Source organism: Acartia tonsa, chromosome 3 (genome assembly GCF_053477335.1).
Source record: "Acartia tonsa isolate MP-2025a chromosome 3, ASM5347733v1, whole genome shotgun sequence".
In the NCBI taxonomy this organism is placed as follows: Eukaryota; Metazoa; Arthropoda; class Copepoda; order Calanoida; family Acartiidae; genus Acartia; species Acartia tonsa.
The window spans coordinates 41,747,097-41,773,318 of record NC_137262.1 but is presented as its reverse complement, the minus strand read 5'-3'; the positions used below and the strand labels follow the sequence as shown (position 1 = coordinate 41,773,318).

Below are 26,222 nucleotides of genomic sequence, written 5' to 3'. Positions count from 1 at the left end.
CAGAACACTCGGTACAACGCAAGTTAAACTTAATTTTTTAAAATGATTTTGACTATAAAAATGGGTATTTTTATTGTAAAAATATTATTAGTTACGCAAAGGCATTTTTAATTAAATGTTTGCGTCGTGCTGTAGACGAACTGTCTTATACTAAGGCATTTTCAAGTCAATTTTTCGCCAAGTATTAATACAGAAGAATTCAGTATCCTGTACAAACTGTAAATATCAACAAAAGCAAAGCTGACGATTTTATCCATCATTCTTTCCGTGGAATCTTGATTACATCAATTGAAAGAACATATCGGAAAGAAGAATAACATCAATGTATTCAACTACAAATCTATATTATCTATTATCATGTTTATTATCATTATTATAATCTTTATTATATATGCATTATACTATGTTATTATGGGGAGTAACATAGGCATATCATTATTTTCCAGTATTTAACCAAAGAAATACTGATGATTGCCATATTTATGGCTACATTGCGGCCCATTGTGCCCTTACTTTGACCCAAGGAGGGTTAACTGTCTTGTGACAATATCTCATTTATAACGAATTTTATCTCTATCATATGTAGTTAGCTTATTATTTATATTATTCTTTGAAATGATTACGTTTTTTTATTTGTATGTATGATATGATTCTTTTAATTAAAATTTGTTGTATTTTTACTATTTTATTATGTATGATTTTTCCATAAAAGAATAAATCATTTAAACACACTGGCAACCTAAATGTATGACAAAAATAAGATTATAATTTTGTTTCAAGGCCACATAGTTTAATTTCAAAATTTCTAACATTAGCATTGAGATTCTTTCAAAATTTTCATTGTACATAAAATGTCATTTTAAAATGCCTAGAACTTTTTTGTTATAGAAGCTGAAGGCTTCAAATTTGGAGTATTAGGTCTACTTGTGGCAGTCTTTCAGCAGTTAAAGCGTGGTATTTCTTGCTGGCTTCCTTTAAGTCAGATCAGGTTAAGTTTTATTAGGTAGAGGGTAGCACTTCAGGATTAGGGCACTGCATGCAACCAGGTCTCCATGCATTGGTTATACAGAAAGAAAAAAACAAAGCCTCAATATAATGGAGATGGGGAAGAAATAGAAAGGGGGTGTTGTTTTCTGTGCTTGCAACTCGCATATCACTTGAATGGAAATTATTTTACTTTATTTATTTAGAAAAATCCATCAAAAAAAACTGTAAAGAAGAAGACATTACCTGATCAGGTAAGCTAATAAAGCCAGTGTCAACCATCCTGCCACCCAGAAATACTCCATTCCCATTCCAACTACTGTGCCCCATTTTCCTCCAACTTAGAATAAGGATAAACCGCCATTAAGAAATTATAGTAATTCTGCCATATCTGCAGGGTTTACAAGTCAAACAATGGCAAACTTATTCTACTCTAAAAGAGAAATCAAGAAAAATATACTTGTGGAAACAAGGATGTATTAGAGACAGACATACATACATGGATTACTTGAGTAGTTTCACAGCTAGAAATAACTTAAACAACAAATACTAGGTTGGGGACATTACTGGTACCCAAAGTTTTAAATAAAGTTTTCTCATTTGTAGACTTAACAACTTAGGGAACTTTTTATAAAATGTGTTAATTTCATGATCCCTGAGGAAATCCTCTACCTTTAATTATAGTATTCACAAATGCAATGAAAATAAACTTACCAAACTCAATCGAATATGTGAACTGTGTTTCAAAGATTCCAATAATGAAGAAAGCATTCACAACTCTAAAGAATAAAAATTATTTTAGATTTCAATGGGCTAAAATGTAAATATTTAAATTGCCAAGTAACTCAAGATTTTTAAAACTTTAATGAAAGAAAATAATAACAAAATGACAACATCCAAGTAGCAAATCCCAAAGAAATCATGAATGGTCAAACGTAAAAAGTAAAATATAGAGCCAATATCAAGAAAAAGAGAGGAAGAATATAACATATTGTTTTTTGTAGCATGACCGAGGGACAAAGTAAATTGAATAACAGATTCTCTTTGGATAGGGTTATCTTCACTAAACACAGGGATAAGGGATAGGAAACGTAGGAAAATATTATTTCAGGCCTATTTCAAGCCTAGGCCTAAAAAACTAGTTTTGGGATGACGCAGTAGTTCGTTATAAACAGTAATGAAATAGCTGTGTGTGTGTGTAGATAAAGTATAGAATAAAATTCAGGTAGCTAGTCTATATATTAATGGCTTTTGTTAAAATCACGTTATGATGTTTTTTTGTCTCTTGCATTTTTATTAAAGAGTAAAAATTTTTTTTAAAAATATTATTTTATCATTTCTTATTAAAATTCGAAATAAATAAATAAATTTAGTACAATAAGTAAATAAGTACTTGGGTAACCTTCTATCAATAATCTTGTTCTATGTTAGTAGAATAATGTTTTTTTTGTACTTTTTAGCATTTAATAGTACATTAATTCCGTATAAAGTTTTAAAATTTAAAATACAACATTTCATTTATAAACTACCAAATGAATAAATTCGTAGCTACCTACTTTCCAAAAATTATCACTCTATTTTTGTTTTTTTATATATGATATTTTTTAATGTAAACTCTGGGCAGATTTGATATTTAAGTTGAAGTGATCGAACACCTTTTCTTATTAATTCCTATCTTTATTTCTTAGCAGACAAGATAAATTTTTTTATTGCCGCGTTTTATTATATTCTCGTCCGCCAATTGGTGATTGGTTGATACAAAACAGGCCAATCCTTATTGGTTTAGAGCGATAGCTACTTGGGACCGTCCGCCAGTTTGATAGGAATTTGTAAAAGTTGCAATATCCCTTTAGAATCTAGGCCGGGACCTAATTAATGGCCAGGTTTCCTATCCCTTATCCATGACTAAACAGTTATCAGACTATTTTAATTAACATTTTTCCTATAATTTCACAGGCGGACGGACAGATAGACAGACAACGGGAATTATAGAGTTGCTTGGCTACTAACATTTCAAAACTATACCTCATAATACCAAAATATGTAAAGGATGGCATCTGTGATGTAATTGTTCCTAAATAAAATTATTTTCAATTTCATGACATAACAAAATTAAAACCATATAGGAAAATGTAAATCAATCATTAATTTCATATATATTTCCAAACAAATAAAGTAATAAACTAGTTTTTTGAAGTAACCATTTTAGTTTGATAAAGGGGTCAATAGTCAATGGGGTACAGCTACTTTACTTCTCGCTCCTCTATTCTGTAACTTTATTGCTGAATTTAACTAATGAAAATAACTTTAAGTTGCCATCACAAATTAAATTATACAGTAGTTGTGCTACTTCAAAATGTGAATCTCTACCTGTAATGCAAGCACAAACCAGCAGGGGTATCAGTACAGACTTCCTTCCAAATATATCCGCCATAATTCCAAATGTAAGGACTCCAAATATCATACCAACAAAGTATAATGTTTGAGCAAAGCCAACCAATGATTCGTTCTCACATACAAGGTCAAAATCTCCTAAAATGAATCAATTAAAAGATGTCTGTACTTGTTTATTATCTATGTATTAGTGTGCCAATCTATCTAGTCTATTTCTATCTGAACATCTATCTATTTTATATTCTATCTGTTTGAATATGTACCCATCTAACTGTCTATCTTCTTTTCTATCTATCACATATGTAATCTATCCATATATTAACCTGTTATAGTAGCTTGAAATTGAGACCTATCATACTCCCATTCACTACAAGACTTCATCTCAATGTCCTCTGGTATCAAATCTAAATAAAACAAGGTTGACAACATCCATAAAAACGAAGCTTTAAAATTAAACGGGAAGCCAAACGAGTATAAACACCTGTAATGTGTAAGAACTTAATAAGCAGTATATTGGTTCTTAATTTGAAAAAAATTGAATATTAATGTGATGAAAAATTACTTAAATACAGAATATTTTTTAGTGACATTTTTAGGACTTATTATAGAGATGATTCGCTCATAATATTGTAAAATGTTGTAAAAAGGTTAAAAACAAGTATTTTTAAAATAAACTTACGTACTTTCTAGTATCGATTTTCGATTTGATATCGTATGTCCGGAACGACCCTAATTATATAAAAGCTTTACTATATATTAAAGAAAAAATGTAAGTTTGACCTCTAAATAGCATTTGGCTAACTTTCGATTTGGTACCAAAAATAATCTTTTTAAAAAGAGTATTTCTAGGGATTTATTTTAACGGCTCTATGTATAGATTTATAGAATTATTGGAAGTGATATATATTGGTTCGGCCGTTTTCGATATCTTAAAAGACACACCCAAGAACATAAATATTAAGATTGTATAAGAAATATTGTTTAAAGAAAAATATATGTATAATAATGAAATCATTCTAGCCTAAAGAATTCAATTAATTTTTCTACCCGCATTTTATAGTCACACTTTAATATGTCAAAATTATCAGGGATCTTAGGGATAAGACAATAGACGTTAAAGTATATACATAATTACAATCAAATTATCTACCTATTCTATAGAAATAATAATTTGTTAAAATGTTTCAACACTGCTAGTTAATGGTTTAACCAATAAAAATCTATGCTTTTAAGCCTATGAAAAATAAAAAATGATTTTCTAAAAATGGGTCCTATTTCAATAAACAGTCCAATGTCCCCTCTCTCCCTGAAATATAGATAGATAAATATTCAAATGAATTATTTACATACTTAAACACGTCAAATATAAGAATGGATATCAAATTCATTTTCTTTTGAATTTCTTTTTATGCATACGTTGTACTTTACAATATAAATCTTTTCCTAAAAACACAAGAATGGTATTTGTTTTTGAAGCGAAGCTGTAAAATAATCGATTTAAAAAAAATACCCTATACCCAATAAAACCGAACCTTACCTGACTTGATGTATGAAAGAAACACAATAAAAATACTTTTTATGTTCGACTAGCCAATAGAAAATCCGCTAAATTATTTTTTACATTATTGTTGGTAAATGTACAGAGCATAGGTTTACAAAAAAGGCTAAGAAATATAAGTTTCCAAAGCTCAAAACGTTTCTAAACAACTTATCCTTTAAGAATTAAAATAAACAAGTGTACAAAAAGCTTAAAGATTTAATATAACAACACTTAAAAGTTAGCTAGGGAAAGAGGAATTGTTTAATTCAAGATAATAATTTCATCTTCAATTTTCAGTAAATAGGAAACATTGAGCTGTATTTAATTCTGGTCTCCAAAGTTTTTATATACACGATCTGTCATTTGATGGAGTGTTTTAATTAATTCTTTTTTGTGTTGTTGAAACTTTAAACTACATATTTTAATTACAGAAGAGGTCCATTGTCTTATCTCTAAAAATCTCAGATTTTCTTTGAAACCATAAAATCTGAGCTGGATCTTTAAATCATTTTAATGGTGCGCCAAATCGGGGTGAGCCAACTTTCCACCAATAAGAGCACAGCATTTTTACGAAATGCCGCGCTGTCATTGGCTGAAATTCGGCGCACCCCGATTTGGCGCACCATTAAAATGATCGAAAGATCCAGCTCTGGTGTTTTTGTATTAAATATACTCTTCCCTGGATCCCTGCCCCTTAAAGTACACTTTCAATTAAATAACAAAAGGACAGAATCACGCTTTTTACGAGTGCTAGGCGTGGAAAATAGGATAACAGACCAGTTAGGGCTCGTTTTTGTACAGTACATTTTTGTACATATGGATTGTTCTCCAGATTTACAAATATCTTTATAAGATCAATGTACTAATTGAAAATTTGCCCTTGTACTTTTTAAACGTGCGTAAATTTTCGAACTGCTGGATATCTGTCACCGAAAATAGACATGGAAAAATTTACCCCACTTGTAAATGTTTAGAAAATACACACAGGAAAAATATTTCCCGCTTTTGCAGGGAGTGAGAGAAGACAATGTCGCTGAAATTCTGCATTCCATGTTTTCTCCAAATTTTCCAGCAGAGTAGAATACACAGGAGATAGGCAATGATTTGAATGATTAAAACAATTATTATGATATGTATGAAATTACTCATTTTTTAAATTAAAATTATTGGTTGAAAGGTTTGGAAACTACTTGTTAGACCTAACCGATCAAAATTAGATGAAAGTACCCAAAGTTTGTACAACGAAAAAGATAACGCGGTTACAAAACTTTGGGTACTAGTGTAACTAAATGTCCAATGTTCACTCCGAATCTAATGTAAATAATGTTAGAAAATTATCCATTACCTATCACACAAAGCCTGCATATCTTGACATTTGAAATTAGTTTGTACTATAACAAACACTTTCTAACTATACATATCTAAAGGGAGGGAAAAGATTATTGACTGTAAATTTCACTGGACCCAAAGTATATAACCATGTTATCTTAATTATTGGCTCAGAAACTTTGGGTATTTTTATTGAATTGTAATACATATCAAATTTCTAACTTTAATTTAAATAATAACAAAAGTTGATTTTATTAATCACTATTGGGGATGTACTTCAATTTAATGTCCATTGTCTGATCCATTACGATTCCTGACATATTTATGTTCCTAGGTTAAATGTATATTCAAGTGTAATGTAACTAGTAAGAGAACTAGTAAAGTGATTTTAATAAATTTAAATATCTCAAAGAATGTTTGATATTATTTTCTTACCACTAAAGACGAAATTTTAGTTGGCCGAATTTGAATGTCGGGCATAACTCCACTCGAAATTTAGCCCCAAGAAATATTTTTTTACCCCCTACATAAATTATTTCTTTCTTTTTTCTCATTAGGGTATACTTTCCATATATCTCATTAACCGGTGGTAGGCTTTCTTTTTGCCACAAGAAAAGCAATAGATACCTGTTTCATAATCAAATGTTGTCCAATTAATTGCCCTGAAGTAGGATATGTTTCAAAACTTTAAAAATAAAATCAATTATCAATATTACAAATGAACATTTTTTTAAGTAAAAACCTTTTACTTGTTTTACTTTTGTCATATCATTTCAATCAAAATGATCGTTGAAAGGTCATGATTATTTTATTTCATCGTTTTAATTAAAGCATTGAACTTGTATTATATAACTAAAATTGATATAATCAACCTTGTTTTTCTTTCTTAAAGTTCAAAACATTCCTGATTTGACAGCTTTGATCAGTTTGACCGCTAATATTTCTCCACCGGGCCACGTCCATGGTTTCATAGCCAGGGGGGCGGGCACACCAACTATCAACCTGTATTATATCATTTGTATAAAATCAAAATTGTTCATGAATTTAGATACTTAAACTATTAGTTTGATTGATTGATTAGCCAAAAAACTATTTAGCCATTAAACTATTAGTAAAATGGTTAGGCAAAACATCTTAAATACTATAGAAATACTAAAGTAAAAGGATGTTTGTATGTCTATTTGTCTGACTGTTCGTAGCTAAGGATCTCGCTAACTATTGACCTGATATGGTTCTTCTTTACAAAGAAGCTTATTATGTCATGGTGAGGTTTTTTAATAGATATTCTTAAGGGTGGGGGATGTGGAAGGGGGGGGGAGAGAGTTCTTCTACCCCCCCATGAGAAATTACCCCTTTACTTTACTTAAAGAAATATGATGTATGTTTGTATTTCTTGCACAAATCCTTTTCCTCTTAACAGGTATATCTTTAAATAAATCTTTTTGGGATAGTAGGTCAACCCTCTCAAAATAAATAGTCAGAGGAAATCGAATTATCTCCAAAATAATGATTACTTTTTTATTAAAAACAAAGAGTAGCGAATTATGTTTTTGACTTTTTAAAATCAGTTATTTAATAATTAGAGTGAAACACTAGAGGGAGAAAGGGTTAAATAACTGCATACATAAATGCATGTATTTCTCTATCGCAATGACCTTGTGCCGACTCTCAATTGGGTCTTTGAAAATCAACCAATGTTAAATGGAATATTAACACAGCCCACCCTAAAACGCTACTAATCCTCAAATTTAAATCCTTTGGATGCTTTGAAAAATAGTTTTAAAAAGAGGGATAGTCATATTTGGGTCATATTTAGTTGATATTTATTATTGCAAAAGGTTGATTTTCCTGAGGCTTACAGGCGGAAGACGCGCGGCTGCCGGGCCCTGATTGTTTTACCTTAGCATTCATAAAAGTCATTATTAGAACGTGCCAGGCTGTAGGTATGCAGAACATTCCAGATATCATTATCATTCTAAATACACAAATAATAGATTAATAAACTCAAATAAGTTCAGCCTTGTTTTATAGAAAAATCTGTATACATACACAGTGAAGGAACAATCGGCCAGTTTATTGTTTAAAATATGCACATATTTAGTTACTAAAGAGAAGATATTTTTTTTGTCATTTTATCAATATGAAATAAGTAGGTATAATTAGTTAAGTAATTTGTGACAGACAGACAGTCCATCAATAGTACTAAATCTATTAAAAAGTCTTACTTGAATTGCCATTTTCCAAAAGTATCCACAGCCAACAAATACTGGTCCTCAGTCTCCTCTTCTTCCTGCTTTTCCTTAACAATGGATTTATTATTTCTTGGATGTTGCACCCGATTAACATGAAACTTGAAGCTAGATAAAATAATTATACCTCCCATCCATCCTTTTCGCTTTATCTCCTCCCCTCCTACTGAATGAACGAACTGACCAATAAGAAATGTTCATATTAGCAACTTAAATGGACGACAATTTCCATTTTCTAAAAATTTCAAAGATTAACAACACTATAAGGTTGGCATAGCCTCACAACGGGGTACATTCCTAAACAATATAACACTCAAAACCATATTAAATATTTTTTAGTACCGAAGCTACTCTATAATTCACTTTATCTGTCCGACAGTTGGTCTTTAACACTATGGGGGACATGTGAATTTCTCGGCTGATATTAAAGATAAGTTGCTGAAATTTTGAATGAAGATTTCTTTGACATATGAATACACATCTAGTCAAAACATTGTTTTGTCCGTTTATCATTCTTCAAAAGACATTAAACTTATTTTGAAAAATCTTCCGTGATTTACTTTGAGTTTTTTCATATTCTCTCACTTTCTTTTCTTTGCTAAACAGTAAACATCTGCTCTATAACCTATTTTCTCCGTTCAGTTTTTTAGTTTAGTATTTCGCTACTTAGGGATGATGTCATCCTTGTTTTTTTTGTCGTTAGACTATCAATTCACAATACAAGATGAAAATCAAACTTTTTATCAAAAGGTATTTCCTGGATTTTTTGACTAAAAGATAGCCTTTGAAAAAGTCTTTTAACGTATTGTTTTATAGACAATTTTCCGCGGAAAGTAAAATAAAATAATATTCATTAATGTTTGTTTCTAAGCAAGGGGCATGTACTATTGTCGGAAGATGAAAGAATTCGTTGCATTAGGAATTTTTATGCTCTAATTTCATTCCTAAGTTGCAAATAAATTTCAATACACAAGAATGGCAACATCCATAAAAGCAAAGCCATAAAATCAAACGGCAGACCAAAAATGAACACTTGTCAAAACTTAATAAGCAGAATATTGATTTAAAAGTATAAACAAAAATGTATAAGAATGCAGAATAATAATTTAAAAGTATAATAAAAAATGTATAAGAATGCAAAATTACGTAAATTCAGGATTCAAGACATGCTTACATGTTGCCTTAGGAATCATGGTTCCACACATCAGATGAATGAGATAATTATATCATACAATTGTTTTTAAAAAAGTAAAAAATGCATGCTTACTTTCTGGTAACGGTTCGAAAAGAGCTTACTGTGACGTATAGACGAACGAACTGACTTACAGACTCCAATTATAAAAAAGCCTCGCTTTTAAAAAGTTTACCTTTTCTGGACTCATTTCTGCGTCTATAGCGTAACTGCGTACAATTTTGCGTAATCCTGAATTTTGTCTGTAAATTGTTTCAAATTGATATATAGTAAAGTATACACTTATACAGAAAAGAAAAACTTCACTTTAGTTTACTTTATCTTTGCGTTCGATCTATCTAAAAAGTAACAGAATGTCTCTATGTCTTTGTATTAGTTCATCTGTACCACAAGATGTCGCTTACTGCTGTACCGATGTGGTTCTAATTTTCAGTGAAGCTTTTTATAGGTCCTTTGGCGGTTTTACATATTTAGGGAGGGTACCTCCACCCTTCCAAGAAAATTTTCCCCTACGTAAAATTGTTTATTTTTCTTTCTATTTAAAAGTTTGCTTTACTTAAGGCATTGTTTATAATTGAATTTCTGAATCAAATAAACATTTCACTTATTAACTTTAACATTTTTAAATATAAAGATTATTTGTATATGTATTATGTTTCTATCCTATATAACAGTAACATCTGTGTCTGTGTGTTTCGCTGACCGCTGAACCGATATGGTTCTCCTTTACAATGTGGGGAGGATACCAACATTATCAAAAGAAAAATATTTTCCTCCCCACAAAAATATTTAAAAACTAAGATTTAAAGGGGAGAAGTTGACTTACATATCACTCAGGTTCCTCAAGATTCATCTAAGGACGTAGATGATAGTGTAAAAATAAATCTAATAACACTTAATAAATGAAATTATTTGATTTAAATCACTCAACATATATTAAAAATCAATTGACACTTGTAGAAAAAATTAAATTCGCATCACTTATTTTACAAAAAGTAAAGTACATTGGAGATATATTATTTTTCAAAATTCTAGCATTCTTAGAGGAGGAGGGATAAATTCATAATCCACTGACCTAGCCCTATATTCCTGCAAATTTTACTAGATCCTTGTGAATAGAAAGATTGTTTCACACTGATACAAATATTTCTCTCTCCGTCTACACATCTACAATTTAAAATGTACAATGGACTAAAATAGGACAATATAAAAAAATATCAAATATTAAAATTTTTTATATTTTTTTTATTTTCACGTGAGGGAATAAATAGGTCTTTTATATAGATTGCTCACGGAAACTTAGATGGAATCCATTTGCACGAAAAAACGGTTCTAAGCCATACTAAAACATCTTGTATCCTATCGTATCATAGAGAATTTTCCACAAAAGATAAAATCGAAATTATAGGCTACGCAGAAGTTTTGATTTCCAGGGCCTTCGGACCTTTGGATCCAACACAACTGGGTAAGATCCAAAAAAATTTCACTTTACTGTCGGCGGAAAACTGTCTATCGTCTTATGATCAGTTAACCATTTAACCAATCACTTAATCGACCGGTGATTATTATTAACTAATCACTTGTAGCTTAATTATTACCGCAATTTCACACTGCACACCCCAGCACTTGATAACAGGGGGAGGAATGGGACAATGGAATGTAAATTATACTGGTACTCAATTCAATGCTTCATCTTATTCGTGAGTTCAAAAACTTTGAGTACTTTAATAAAATCTTAATTGGTTGGTTCAATAAGTCCAAAATTTTCAATTAATAATTTTGATTTACTGCAAGAGTATCTTTTTATGATGAGGGATGGCACATCAATTTATTATCTATTGCCTTATCCTTAAAGATCCCTGAAAGGCATTGCTTAATCCAGCCTTAGTGGTAATCTAAAAACAAGGATCCATAACATCCATAACATCCATAAAAGCGAAGCACTGAATCGGAAGGACAAACGAACATAAACACTTGTATAGTGTCAGAACTGAATAATCATAATATAAATGTATAAGGGTCAAAGCAAAATTTTAAGTAAAATGTTGAAAAAAACTGCTTGATTTAGGATAATGTTTATGAACATACTTACATTTTTGGGACTTGATTATAGAGTTGCTTCGCTTATTACATTATACTTTGTTGTCCCAGTAATCAATATACCAAAAATCAGATTAATCAGATGATTAGTTCACATAAAAATTTGTTGTTAAAAAAGTAAAAAAAATCAACATGTTTAAAATGGACGTACGGACATTTTGGTAATGATTATAGAGTTGCTACGCTTTCTAAATCGTACCTAACTACTAAAGGAATCGCCATGCAAAATTTGAAATCGATAGGACAATTCTAACATGCCTCAATTAACGAAAAAAAGCTATCCGTTACGGACGGACGTACCGACCCTAATTATAGAAAAGCTTCGCTTTTAAAAATACGGTAGCATACTACTGCAGCACATTTTTTAAAAGCGAAGCTTTTCTATAATTAGGGTCGGTCCGTCCGTCCGTAACGGATAGCTTTTTTTTGTTAATTTAGGCATGTTAGAATTGTCCTATCGATTTTAAACATGTTGATTTTTTTACTTTTTTAACAACAAATTTTTATGTGATCTAATCATCCGATTGATCTGATTTTTGATATATTGATTCCTGGGACAACAAAGTATAATGTAATAAGCGAAGCAACTCTATAATCAAGTCCTAAAAATGTAAGTATGTCCATAAACATTATCCTGAATCAAGAGTTTTTCAACAAATTTACTTTCAATTTTGCTTTGACTCTTATACATTTATATTATGATTATTCAGTTCTGACACTATACAAGTGTTAATGTCCGTTTGTCCTCCCGTTTCAGTGCTTCGCCTTTATGGATGTTGTCATCCTTGTTAGGGAAAACGAATACATAAAATTTATTAAATCGTAAACTTTGGGAGATTATGTTAAGTTTTAGCCTTTTGTCAATCATTGTATAACGTATTGCAGTATCAAAATGTCTGTTTGTCTGACATTGTTTGTGTTAGGCGTAGGATCTCGAGAACTGCTTAACATATATATTTCTTCTTTATAATGAGGCTTCTCATAGTTCCAGGGAAGAGTTATAACTATTTCATGAAAGGGTATATACACACTTACAAGATAAATCATTTTAGAAAAATGAAGCCCTGTATTTTTTTTACTTTTTCTTCTTAAAACTAGAAGTGAGGTTTGTTTTACTCGAACATCTTCACTTAAGTGCCCCTAGAGGTTAAAATTTTATTTTTAAAGTGTCACTAATGGACTAAATTGTACTTGTTCGGTGTTCTAGTTCTAAACTTAAATTTTGCCATTAGCTATTAGCCGCTAGAGAGGGGGGAAATAAATAAAGAGCATAAAACAAACCCTAGATTTGATCCATGTAATAGAATAAAATTAACACCTTTAAAAATTTAAAAAGTTGATTTAAAAAAAAACATACCTAGGTTAAAGACAATAATGTATTACAAATAGCAGACTATTATTTTTAATTTTTAAGAGCATATCATGCATTTAAAATATTATCTTTAGAAAGTTGATACCATTAAATCACACTTTATTAAAATAATTAACATTTAATTTTATGAATTTGTTGGAATCATATAACACCACCTAATAGCAGACTATTAAAGGGGTAGTTTCACAAAATGCATTTGAACTTAATTTAGTGAACCGCATATTTTATACTGGTTAAATGGTTAAACTACATTTACAGACTGGCCAGCCAATTTTGAAAATAAAAAACGTACATAACGTACACAAAAAAATACGTTACGTACATAAAAAAAGTAAAAAAACGTACAAAAACGTACATTCCTAATAAAAATAAGTTAAATAATTTCCTAGTTACCTATTATCAATACATTTAAGTCTACTAGCAGCTACCTGTAAAGGAGAACCATAGCGAACTGACAGACACAAGATAACCTCTTACTCTATTTAAAAGAACTAGCGTCTACGCTCCTAAAGGCCTCTAGGGGCACTTGAGGAGGGAAGAGTTGAATTCAATAAAAAAAACATGGATGACAACATACATAAGTAGCGAAGCTCAAAATTTATTTATAGACATCTGGAAAAAAATTAACTTAAAATCAGTGAGCAATTAAAATTCATTTTTGGGGGGAGGAGGTAGTTTTTTTTCTAAAGTCAATTTCTCTTGGGAGGGTGGATGGTGACACTCTTCCCCAAAATAGTTATAAAACTTCCAAAAACCTATGAGAAGCTATCCTGCTAAGGAGAACCATATCGGTTCCGTGGTTAGTGAGATTCTTTGGTACAAACAAACAGACATCCTGTTATTATGTACAAAGTATATCCTATTATAAGGACCAGCGACTACGCCCTTAGAGGCCTCTAGAGGAACTTGATTAGGGGGGGGGGGGGAGTTGAATTAAAAACCCATTTTTTTTATTTAAAAATAAAAAGTAAAAAACAAGGATGACAACATCCTTAAGTAGCGAAGCTCACAAGTTATGAATGGAAATCTGGGAACTATATAAACTATAGAGTAGTGTTGTAAAAAATAAGCATTTAACTTATTTAAATAAATCACAAAACCTTTTAAAAATATATAATAACGTGAAAATCTAGAAATAAATTCAGCCCCCCAACCAATAAGCAAATCTCAATGAAATTTAGTGGAAGTATTAAGAATGAAAACTAATACAATCCCTGAAAATTACAACCGTCTATCAGGAATATGAGTAGAGAAAATCACAAAAACCTATACATCTAGGAATCGATCTAGCACTGCAACAAATAGACAAACCTTAAAGAAACTTTTTGAAAATATGTAGAATGTGAATTTATTTATTCCCTGAAAATTTCAGCCGTCTATCTTGAATAGAAGTCGAGAAAACCATGAAAAAAAGAAAATCTAGGAATAGATCTTCTAGCACCCCAACCAAAAGGCAAATCTCAATGAAAATATGTAGAATGTGAACTTATTCAATCAAAAAACAGGAGCCGAGAAAATCACGTTTCTCTGATAGCATAACGGACTGACAAAGTGATTATAGAGTAGCTTCGCTAATAAAGTTTTTAGTGAGGGAGGGGGGAGTAGACTACCCCCATTTCTGATTTCAATTTTAAAAAGAAAGAGAAAATAGGGGAAGGGTGGTGATTTTTTTCTAAGAGTAATTTCTCTTGGGAGGGTGGTTGTACCCTCTCCCAGGACCTATGAGAAGCTACCCTGTAAAGGAGAACCATATCGGTTTAGCGGTTAGCGAGAACCTTCGGTACAAATAAACTGACAGAGACATACATCCTGTTATTACGTACTAAGTATACTGTATTAAATAAAGTAGTAAGTTTTTTGTCTGATGCTTAAGATTTTCATAACTACTTCATACAGTTACCGAGATGGTTTTAGGCTATTTTTCTACCATTTTGAATATAGGTTCTTGAAGGGATATGGAAGGACAGAGAAAATAGCCCACAACCTCACAATGATCATGTCGGTTCAGCAGTTAGCGAGATTCTTCGTTACAGAAAAAAAGGATTTATAGGATAAATATATAATGGGATATAGGGTTATTTTGTCTATTGCTAAAGATCTCAGAAAATACTAGTCTTTGATACAAAGTAAATCAGTGCCTGTCTGTCTAAAGCTTAAGATCTTGGTAACCACTGAACAGATTGGGTTCTAATCATCAGGGAATATATCTACTGGTCCTGTGGTAGTTTTAGGCTATTTTCTTAGAGTGTGGGAAACCCACCCTCCAAAAAAAATCAACCACCCCTCAATTTATTTTTATAAACTAATGCAAATCAGCGGGGTGGGGGAACCCCCACCGCACCCTGGGGCGAAGCCTAAATGAAAAAAATAATCACAATCTTTTTTTATAATTTTTTTTGGACAAATTTCCAACAAACAATTCTATAAAAGAGGGGACGAAGCCTCTAGAGGCTAGGGGCGAAGCCTCTAATCCTAGTAGAAAGTAAAAAGCTTTAAGTGTCCCTCCCCCAAAGAAAAAAAAGCAAAAAACCATCACAGGACTATTAGGTATATTCCATGAAGAGTAGAGCCCAATAGGTTCAGTGGTTACTGAGATATTAAGCTTCTGATATACAGACGGACAAGCAGACGGACAGACATCATTCTACTTTGTATTATAGATAATATACTATTTTTGTAATACTTTTTGTACAAATACAAATAAATATACAAATACTTTTATACTTATATTTGATTCTTATTCTTTAAAAACTGAAGATACCAAAAAATAAGACTTCTTAATCCTAAACTGAGCACCATATGATATCTCGGAAAATTTACCCAAGTATATAATGAATTTAAAAAAAATTATCGTAAAATCTATTAAAAGGGGTAGTTGCATGAAATGCATTTAAACTTGAATTTAGTCAACTGCATATCTCTTTCTGTTCAATAGTTAAAACTAAATCTATAGGACATATATTTCAAATCCATAAATTTAAACTGTAAGTCTTAATAAAATATATGCATAATTTACCTACATATTTTTGTTCTATGAAAATTTAAGATAATATTGAATTTATTTAATATAATACACCTATAGTTTTTGTTAAAATTTTAGTACAAAACATACAAATTACTTTACTACTAATATTTGATTCTTATTATTTTAAAAAAAACGTAAAACGTACAAAAATACAAATTTCAAAATACGTTACGTACACATATCAAAATAACGTCTGTAATGAATGTTATTATTTAAGGACTTCTGTGATTTCCCCCAAACAAGCAAGTGGATCACGTGCAAAGGAAATTAAGAAGCCTAGAGAAGAAAGAATCTATAGTTTTATCTCTATTGTATTATGTACGTCCTTAGATGGTTTTATAATGTTGGAGTTGTACCAACCAAGCCTTCTTTGTATGTATAGTTTTATCATGTTTTTAATGATAGGGCCTATCAATGTAATTTGATTAGGTTTCCAAGGTTTTATTTTATATTTATATCTAATTCTATTTTCAGACCAATTTCACTGTAAAAAATGTATGTACATCTTATGCTAATCTGTGATGTATTAAAGGTAAATATTTATGTATATTAATAGTATTGACGAGTCAAAGCAACCAAAGATAAAGTGATACGCTCCTAATACGCTCATAACTACGATTATTCTATTCATTATATAAGAAAGACACGCTCCTAATGATATAGAAATACGTTTGAAGAATGAAAGTTTCATGGCTTTAGCTTATACTGTATTCTCTAGGCCTATGGGGAATGCTGTGCACGCTGGATTCACTGACACAAGCAAAACCAAACCGAGAAGAATGCCATGGATTACTCAAAGATTAAGCTGCTTGGGATTGGCCCGTGCTTTACCAACTCTTGCACAATGTTTTTAAACCGTTCAAAGTATAACCAAAGCTTTATAAAAGTATTGTACATGAGCTATATGTGAACAGTCTGAAACTGTGTTAAATTTTTCAGAGTGTAAAGTGACTAAATACGGGTTAGTTTGGCCAAAACCCAAAAGATATTTTTTACAGTGAATTGAATCCTAAAGGTGAGAAATAAAATATTTCCCGTACAACATCCAGAACGTACACAGATTCGATGCGTAACGTACAAAACGTACACTCTGGCCAGTCTGTATATGCATAATTTACCTACATATTTTTATTCTATGAAAATTTAAGATAATATTGAATTTATTTAATATAATACACCTATAGTTTTTGTTAAAATTTTAGTACAAAACATACAAATTACTTTTCTGCTAATATTTGATTCTTATTATTTTTAAAAAAACGTAAAACGTACAAAAATACAAATTTCAAAATACGTTACGTACACATATCAAAATAACGTCCAGAACGTACACAGATTCGATGCGAAACGTACAAAACGTACAAAACGTACACTCTGGCCAGTCTGCATTTATATGGCATATATTTGAAAGAATTTCATTTTTCTACCACGTAAAATATCAAGACTTAAAAATCGTCTTTTTAAATTGCATATATCACAAAAATACAATTTTCAAGTCTTGATATTTTAAAAACTACGTGGTAAAAATTTAATTTATTACAAACATATGCTATATAAATGTAGTTTAACCCATTAACTAGGAAAAAATATGCGGTTCACTAAATTAAGTTCAAATGCATTTCGTTAAACTACCCCATTATAACCTTTTCCATTAAAATTTTGGGGGTAAGGGTGTTATGGAGTAGGGGGAAGGAAAGACGGTAGATAGTAATGACGTCAAAATATAAATCAAACCCCCCCCCCCTCCGAGGCATAGGGTTAATGTATTGTTAAAATTTTTTGTGATATTTTCTATGGTTGTGAGTTTAGTTGCCTCGTAATTAATATTGAAGCTACCATCAGTTATTTGTACATTGTAACCTCTTTAAAAGCTATTGATCCATCTCAACCCAAGACTATACTTTATCAAACTAACATCTTTGTACACTGTAAGTGTACAGGCCATATATATATATTAAGCTATAAAAATTGGAAAGAATTTTAATGCATATAATAGATCACGCTTTTCCTCAACAGTTTAGCGGATTTAAAACCGACACGCAACTAGCGGCCAATGAATCCTATAAATAGACACATTTGCTGAATCAAAACTGGTTTTACCTAAATTGTATCTGTTCCTTCTTCGCGATTATAGAATTTCAAAGATTTTAACAAAAAATGTGTGATGATTTGACTTTAAAATGGCCTTTGATGTAAAATATATATGCTGTATATTACCCTTAACACATGAAAGCAGTAGTTGTTTTAAAAACCTTTTTTTTGTAGATTAATTATAACTTATAAAATTGTCGACGGGGTAACTTCTGACTTTAATTAATGCTTGTTTTTCTTCAAATTACCTTGAAATTTTAAACTTAGAAAGTAAAAAACAGTAATAAAAAATAAACATATCATTTAACTAAAAATACTGGCACAATTGATTTACAACATATACTTTTTTTAAAATTGAAGCTTTTCTACAATTGGGGTCGGTTAGTCTGTCCGTCCGTCAGTAACAGTTAGCTTTTTAGGTGGAACAATTACCTTTTTCATTAACTTGGACATGTTAGAATTTTCCTATCGATTTCAAACTTTGCAAGGTTATTCCCGTACTAATTAGATACGGTTTAGAAAGCGTATCAATTCTATAATCATTACCAGAATGTCCATACGCCCATTTTTAATATGTTGATTTTAACTTTTTTTAACAACTAATTTTTATGTGTAAAAATTATCTAATTGATCTGATTTTTGGAATACTGATTCCTAGGACAACAAAGTTCAATGTTTAAAGCAAAGCATCTTTATAATCAAGTCCTAAAACGTAATTATGTCCTTTAACATTATCCTTTATTTAAACAGTTTTTTTAATTACAAACAATTAAACAAATTTACTTACACATTTGTTCCGACTTTTATATCATTTTATATTCTGATTATTCACTTCTAAAACTGTACAATGATAATGTCAGTTTGTCCTACGGTTTCATAGCTTCGCTTTTATAGATGTTGTCATCCTTGTTTATATAGAAACAATTAGCATTGACACTCGAATTTTGTATGTAAAAAAGACACGATAGTATTAAGTTATCAACCACATAAACAATTGTTAAAGACATTAGGCCTTTAATTGATTATATCAAAGGACTGTTATTAATAAGTATACCTAGTCAAATTAGTTAACAACTTAATAGTTGATTATACATTAAATAACAAGGATGACAATTTCCATAAAAGTGAATCTATGAAAGGGTAGGACAAAAAAACATTAACAATTGTAGAGTGTCATAACTGAATAAGCAAATATACATATATGTATATGTATAAGTCTGAAAAAAATGTAAATAAATTTGTTGCAAAATATAGGGTACTGTTTAAGGACATTCCTACATTTTTGATATGCTTTGTTTATAACAGTCTACCTTTTTGTAGTAGGAATATAAAAAATGTTTCAAATCAACTTTTTGTAAATAGACAACGATTGTAGAATTGCTATGCTTTCTAAATCGTACCTTACTATTACTACAGAAATAACCAACCATGCCAAGTATAAAATCAATAGGACAATTATAAAATGCCTAAATTAACGATAAGATCTATCCTTTATGGACAGACAGACGAACAATAAAATATAGAAAACCTTTACATCTCATTTCTGCTGCTTGATTTTAAAAGAAATTAAAATCAAGCAGCAGAAATGAGATGTAAAGGTTTTCTAATCTAACCTAAAGACAAACCTTTATTAGTTTGTTAACGTAAAATCCTGCATGTATTAAAGATATATACTTGTTGTATGTATATGCTTCTATCCTTTATTCTTTATCTTGAAAGAGTCTTGTTTAAAAAAAATATAATTATAGATCAACATAGACCTTTGATCTTTGACCTATTTAGATTATGATCACATTTTGAAAAAGGTTTTGCCATGTCTTTAATAAGATACAAAATTAAATAATAATTGTTTTCAATTGCTAATTAATCTTAAATACACAAGACAATAATTTGGTGTTTAATTAAGATATACTAGCTCAATATAAAAAATAGCGATTGTGCCTATCGATTTCAAACTTTGCATGGTCATTCCTGTAGTAGTTTGGTACGATTATAAAGCGTAGCAACTCTATAATCATTACCAGAATGTCCGTACGTTCATTTAAAACATGTTGATAACTTAACAACTTTTTTAACAACAAATTTTTAAGTGATCTAATTCTCCGTTTGATCTGATTTTTGGTATATAGATTCCTGGGACAACAAAGTACAATATTATTAGCGATGCAACTCTATAATCAAGTCCTAAAAATGTATGTATGTCCATAAACATTATCCTGTATTAAGCAGATTTTTTAAACAAATTTACTTACAATTTTGCTTCGACTCTTGTACTTTTATATTCTGATTATTGAGTTCTGACACTATACAAGTGTTTATGTCCGTTTGTCCTACCGTTTCATTGCTTCGCTTTTATGGATGTTGTCATCCTTGTTCATTATATCAATTATTTTATCCATATAAAATTCAAAATGGTTTAGAACAAAAATATTTACTTTTGTGTAATAAACGGCAAAGGATCTAAACAATTAGAATTAATAATTAAAAAGTACTTTTGATATGACTTTTTATATCACTCATAATGCATAAAATAACCATTGTTATAAATCCTAAATATGCAGTGTTGAATTGTCTATAGAAATATTGTTTTAAAACCTCAACAAATATGACAAACTTATATTAATAAGCCATGAAGATTAAGATTAAATGCTATTTTAAAGTCAAATCATCGCACATTTTTGGTTAAAATCTTAGAAATTCTATAATCCTGAAGAAGGAACAGATACAATTTAGGTAAAACCAGTTTTGATTCAGCAAATATGTCTATTTATAGGATCCATTGACCGCTTGTTGCGTGTTGGTTTTAAATCCGCTAAACTGTTGAGGAAAAGTGTGAGATTTGAAATCTGCATAAAATTTTAAGGATTTTTTTTTTATAAAATTCGTTTTTTATATAATTCATTATTTAAAAGCGCAAATCCAATTTAAGTTTATAAATTTTGACCAATAGGATAGGTGGATTGGAAACTACCTGCGCTCTAATTGGTTGAATGATGTACGTCACTTAAGCTTCTCCATTCAGGGCGCAGATAGTTTTCAATCCACCAATCACAGATGTCAAAATTATTTAACTTAATTTGTATTTGCGCTTATAGATAAAGAATTATACAAAAAACGAATTTTATAAAAATTCCTTAAATTTTTATGCAGATTTCAAATCTATTATGTTCATTAAAATCCTTTCCAATTTTTATAGCTTAATATTATATATTTCAATAACTAAGGTTATCATTCTCAATCGTCCTGTAAAGGAAAAAAACCACAAATCAGTAAATATTACATTGTAACCTTTCTAGTGGCTGCTACTCTAGCATCTAGGGGCTAGAAAAATAGCTTAAAAGCAACCCAAGACGAATTCGATTAATTACAGCTGGATTAAAACCGGAAAATTTTACACAAAGAATAAAATAAATAGCATCACTTAATTTGTTACTGTGAAATTTAGAAAATAAATATTTTGATCATAATGTGAAAGTTTTCATCTTATTTCTGTACTGGTGGCTTTGACCCTTGCATCTGGGGGCGAAGCTTTAAGGGTTTAAGTGCTTTAAGGACTTTTAAGCACTATTTTTTCATGTGATGATAAATAAAAATCTAAAAGTTCCAAAAGTCCCAATATGTATTGTAAAGGGTTGCGCCAGTGCCTGTTTTTTTAACCATGACATTAACCTATTTTGTAGCAGTGAGTACTTTTTTAACCTTAAGTACAACACGGTATGGGTCAATGTACCTTTACTTATTTGCAAAAAAGGGTGACATATACCCAGTAGTCCGACAATGTACACAGGCTTAAAAACTACAAGGAAAAACAATCAGTGATAAGACAATTGCCTTTTTAACGAAGTACATCCCCAATGATACACAAAACCACCTATTTGTTAATTCAACGAATGAGAACCAGTGTAAAAAAATAAATTAGCCCAATGTCCCCGCCCTTCCTGGAATTAGGGTTGGCAATCCGTCCAATTTTTAATTAGTGGTTTTCAAATTTCTTTGTTATGTACATTTGAGTACATAAACCTTTTCAAAGTAAAAAACAGATATACTGTGCAAAATCGGACTCTAAATTTGCCTGTTATCAAAATAGACATAAAGAATTCCAACAACGCCCAATAATGTACTTTTCCTACATCGAAACAACAAAAAGTGGAAAACATAAAAGCGCGCTTTGTATAATATGACCGGAAAAGTTTTCCTTAATTGCACTGTACGCAAATTTTCCGTCATTTTGAAAGGCGTTTCTACATTTAGGGTCGGTCAGTCCACAACGGACAGCTCTAATTGTTAATTAAGGCATGTTAGAGTTGTTCTTTCAATTTTAAAATTGCCATAATGATACTTATAACAGTAAGGTAGGTACAATTTAGGACAGTAGCAGAAAAATTTTACCAGGAAGTCCGTAGGTATGTCTGTTGTCTAATTAAAACATTTTTTTTTTTTTTTTTGACAAATCTTATTTGTATGTAAGGAAATTACCCAATAATAGAAAAGTTTTGCACACGAACTCAAACATAACATCTGTATCAAGATTAATTTATATTTTTAATAATTTTCTTATAGAATAATACACTAGATAATTTTTAATACAATAATTTTCTAATTCTATTAAGATAATCTATGACCAGAAAAGTGACCAATATTAAGGCCAAAACGGGAAAATGTTTAAAATAAACAAAGACATTTATTTAAAAGCAGGGTGTCGGAGCCGTATAATTTTGATGCGGCTCCGGCTCCAGCTCCGGCTCCGGCTCCTACCTTAAAATTAATATATCAATTTTTTTCATTATTGAATTTGATAAAATAAAATAAATAATATAAAATATTTTGCTTTTATTTGATTAAAGCTATATAAAAGTAGAAGGATGTGTGTCTATTTGTTAAGTAACAATAGTTTTTCAGTTTATTATATGGAAATAGACAGTTGCCAAATTATAATATTACTTTAAAAAATCATTTTTAGCTAATCCGGAGCCGGAGCCGTTTTTAACGAAAAATACGGCTCCGGATCCGGCTCCACCAAAAATGTTGCTGCTCACGGCTCCCGGCTCCGGAACACTGTTTAAAAGTTCCAAACTTGAAAATACTATAATTTTCTGTAATGTTTAACTTTCAGTGGAAAATGTTTTTAACGGCCTCAGCTACGAAAGATAAAAATGGTACAACAAATAAATGATTTTAGATCAAGAAACAAATGATTAAGAATAAAACATATTATTTTAAAATTATGATAATTGTAGGTGAAAATAGATATTTAATTATAAGTTAAATGAATTAAAGGATGTGGTTAAAAAATATCTGCTCCACTTATCAAAAATTAGGACAGAAGCTAAGGTAAATGGTTCCAAACACGTAATAAAGGATCATAATGATAAAAATGGTTTCACTACAATTTTCTGAAATTATCTTAATATTTCAGCTTTCAGTAGAAAAGGGTTTTAACGACCTCGGCTGCAAAGGATAAAAGTGGTACAACTAATTAATGTGATTTTGAAAATCATGAAACATATAATTAAGAATAATAGTTATTTCTCGTATCGTATTATAAACGGCTGTCCGCGGATATAGAAAGTACAATTATAAGATTAAAACTAGTTTTTTTTAGCCCTGAGGTGCCAAAGGCACCGGCTAAAAAAAACTGGTTTTAATCTTATGATAGTACATTTCTATATTCGTAGAAAGCTGGATATAATACGATGCTAGACATAGTTTTTTCGTATGGATGAGAACCGGTTCCTATCCGCCGGATTCGAATGAATACGAGAAAACATATTACGTATTTCAAAGTTATAATAATTGATTGTAGGTAGGTACATAGGTAATATTTGAATATGACAAAAAATATTATTAAATAATCTACCATTTTATTGGGTGTATTCTATCATAATAACAGAAAAAAAAACAAATCTTAGGTAAAAACTTCTTCGATGCCTAATGCTTAAGGTACTTTTGAATTAAAATGACAACTACCTATAATAAAAAAAATTTATTTTCCATCATAGGTTCGAAACCGATTAAAATCCGGTGGATTAGAACCGGTTCTTAGAAATACTGAAAAAACATGTATAACATCGTTTTACAGACAATTTCCTATAAATATTGAAATAAAAATCATGAAAAATAATACTAATTTAGTTAGTCCAGTCTTCGGCCACTCGGGGCTAACAAATCGGTTTTAATCTTAAAATTTTTCATTTTAATATCGGCGGAAAGCTGTTACAAGATAGAGAACTATCCCAATTAATTTGACAGTTAGTTTAAAATAAATTATTCAAATTCATAAGGTTATTTCAACGATAAAAATATAAATAACTAATAAAAGGGAACTATCCACGAACAAGAGCAAGTAATTCTAAGCACCTTCCAGCATTGATCCATAGTATTTTTATAGGGAATATACTAGGTTTATGTTTAATATTTTGTTTATCGTCTAAAAATTAGGTTTCACCATGGTTTTATATAAAAAAAAAACTTTGAAATGATAAGCATTTTTTGATGCAATAGTATCAAATGCATTGTTGATTTCTAAGGACAAAGTAAAATAACACGACAGAAAGGCATCAAAATGTGTAAATTGCAAAAGTACATTAATTAAACTGTTCACAATATTACATCCTTACTTAAATATACATTTTTAGTCAAAATAATATACTTTTGAGTTAAGGCTTTTAAACAGCAGTTTGAACTTATCAAAACATGTGATGATATTGCACCAAAAATGCTTAACATTTCCAAGTTTTTTTTCAATAAAACCATGGTGACATCTAACTTTTTAGTCAATAAACAAAATATAAAACATAAACCTAGTATATTCACTAAAAAAATAATATGGATCAATGCTGGAAGGTGCTTAGAATCATTTGCTCTCGTTCGTGGATATTTCCCTTTTCATATTTTTAAAATCCTGCTAGTGCTTTCTGGTAAAAATAGGAAGAAAAGAGATGTAGATTCAAAATCTATTATAGCGGACTTTTAATACATTTGATCCAATATCAAAACTTATCTTAGTGTTACTTATAAAATAAAATAAAAAAATTTAATTCTTTTATAACATTGTACATTATAACTTAATAGCGGATACGCCCCAATCATTTAGGGGTTCTGTGAGTCTGTATTCAAAGGGGTTAAGATGGCTAAAAATAACTTAAAACCATCCTAAAACTTAAATCTAAAAATAAAATTATCATTGGACAATGGACATGTAAGAAGCTTACCTAAAATAGAAAACCCAATAGCTTTTGTAGTTCTTGAGATCTTAAGTTTCAGACAAAACCATTAATACATTATTCAAGGATTTCGATTAAGGACTCTACACAGAATTGGTATAATTAAGTTTTTTCATTATATTTTCGGGAAAAAAAAATCATTTAATGCCACAAAATTAATGAAAATAGATAAAATCATTCTCGATTATCAAATGAAAAATTAATGATTGGGCAATGTTTTTGATAGCGCTAGTCAAGCACCAATAACACTATTTTTAGTTAATTGACGTATTTGTGATAGTTTTTTTGTTGTAGGGTATGATAAAATTGAGCAAGTTTAAATAGATCAATTCCAGTGCTAGTGCCTTGTAACATTTAAAATACTGGGGTATGTGTGGTCCATAAATAGTTTATCCATGGTTATTTTCACTTTTAAATATTTCATTATTACAACCGGACTATAAATTAAGCAGGCATAACATTTTCTTTGTTGCCTTTAACAATGTCATTCTGATTACTATCTCCACCAACAACATTATCACATTTCATATCATCATCAGATTTCTCAATTGCTCCTGCATCTTCTTTGGTATCTGCTCTCATTTTGGTGTCTACAACCTCCATAAGGTTATCGTTGCTTGATGATTCTTCTTCATTTTGATCAATTGTAGATGTTCCAGAACTTTCAGTTTCTGTTTTTATTGATAAATAATTTGTAATTATGGTATTTACATTATGGGGGGA

General features: G+C 30.2%; 1 protein-coding gene and 1 long non-coding RNA gene across 3 annotated transcripts in view; one reads left to right on the top strand and one right to left on the bottom strand.

The window, feature by feature from the left end:
- Nucleotides 1-26,222, bottom strand: part of LOC145314216 (organic cation transporter protein-like) — a 76,309-nt gene that overhangs the window by 7,666 nt on the left and 42,421 nt on the right. The window contains exons 2-11 of one of the 2 annotated variants that reach the window (XM_080154047.1): nucleotides 9,864-9,930; nucleotides 8,473-8,546; nucleotides 8,147-8,222; nucleotides 7,156-7,249; nucleotides 6,875-6,913; nucleotides 3,702-3,782; nucleotides 3,355-3,516; nucleotides 3,010-3,058; nucleotides 1,699-1,763; nucleotides 1,231-1,324 (exon numbers count right to left, since the gene is read on the bottom strand). In XM_080154047.1, coding sequence (XP_080010173.1) covers nucleotides 1,231-1,324; nucleotides 1,699-1,763; nucleotides 3,010-3,058; nucleotides 3,355-3,516; nucleotides 3,702-3,782; nucleotides 6,875-6,913; nucleotides 7,156-7,249; nucleotides 8,147-8,222; nucleotides 8,473-8,546; nucleotides 9,864-9,878 — 749 coding nt within the window. In that variant the 5' untranslated portion in view covers nucleotides 9,879-9,930. Of the gene's footprint in view, nucleotides 1-1,230; nucleotides 1,325-1,698; nucleotides 1,764-3,009; nucleotides 3,059-3,354; nucleotides 3,517-3,701; nucleotides 3,783-6,874; nucleotides 6,914-7,155; nucleotides 7,250-8,146; nucleotides 8,223-8,472; nucleotides 8,547-9,863; nucleotides 9,931-25,601; nucleotides 26,174-26,222 lie in introns of those variants that run through there. The other variant, XM_080154048.1, reaches the window with a different exon arrangement.
- On the top strand, nucleotides 16,381-17,125 carry LOC145314215 (uncharacterized). The gene is made up of 2 exons (XR_013877659.1): nucleotides 16,381-16,717; nucleotides 16,904-17,125. It is a non-coding gene; the product is annotated as an uncharacterized LOC145314215 (long non-coding RNA).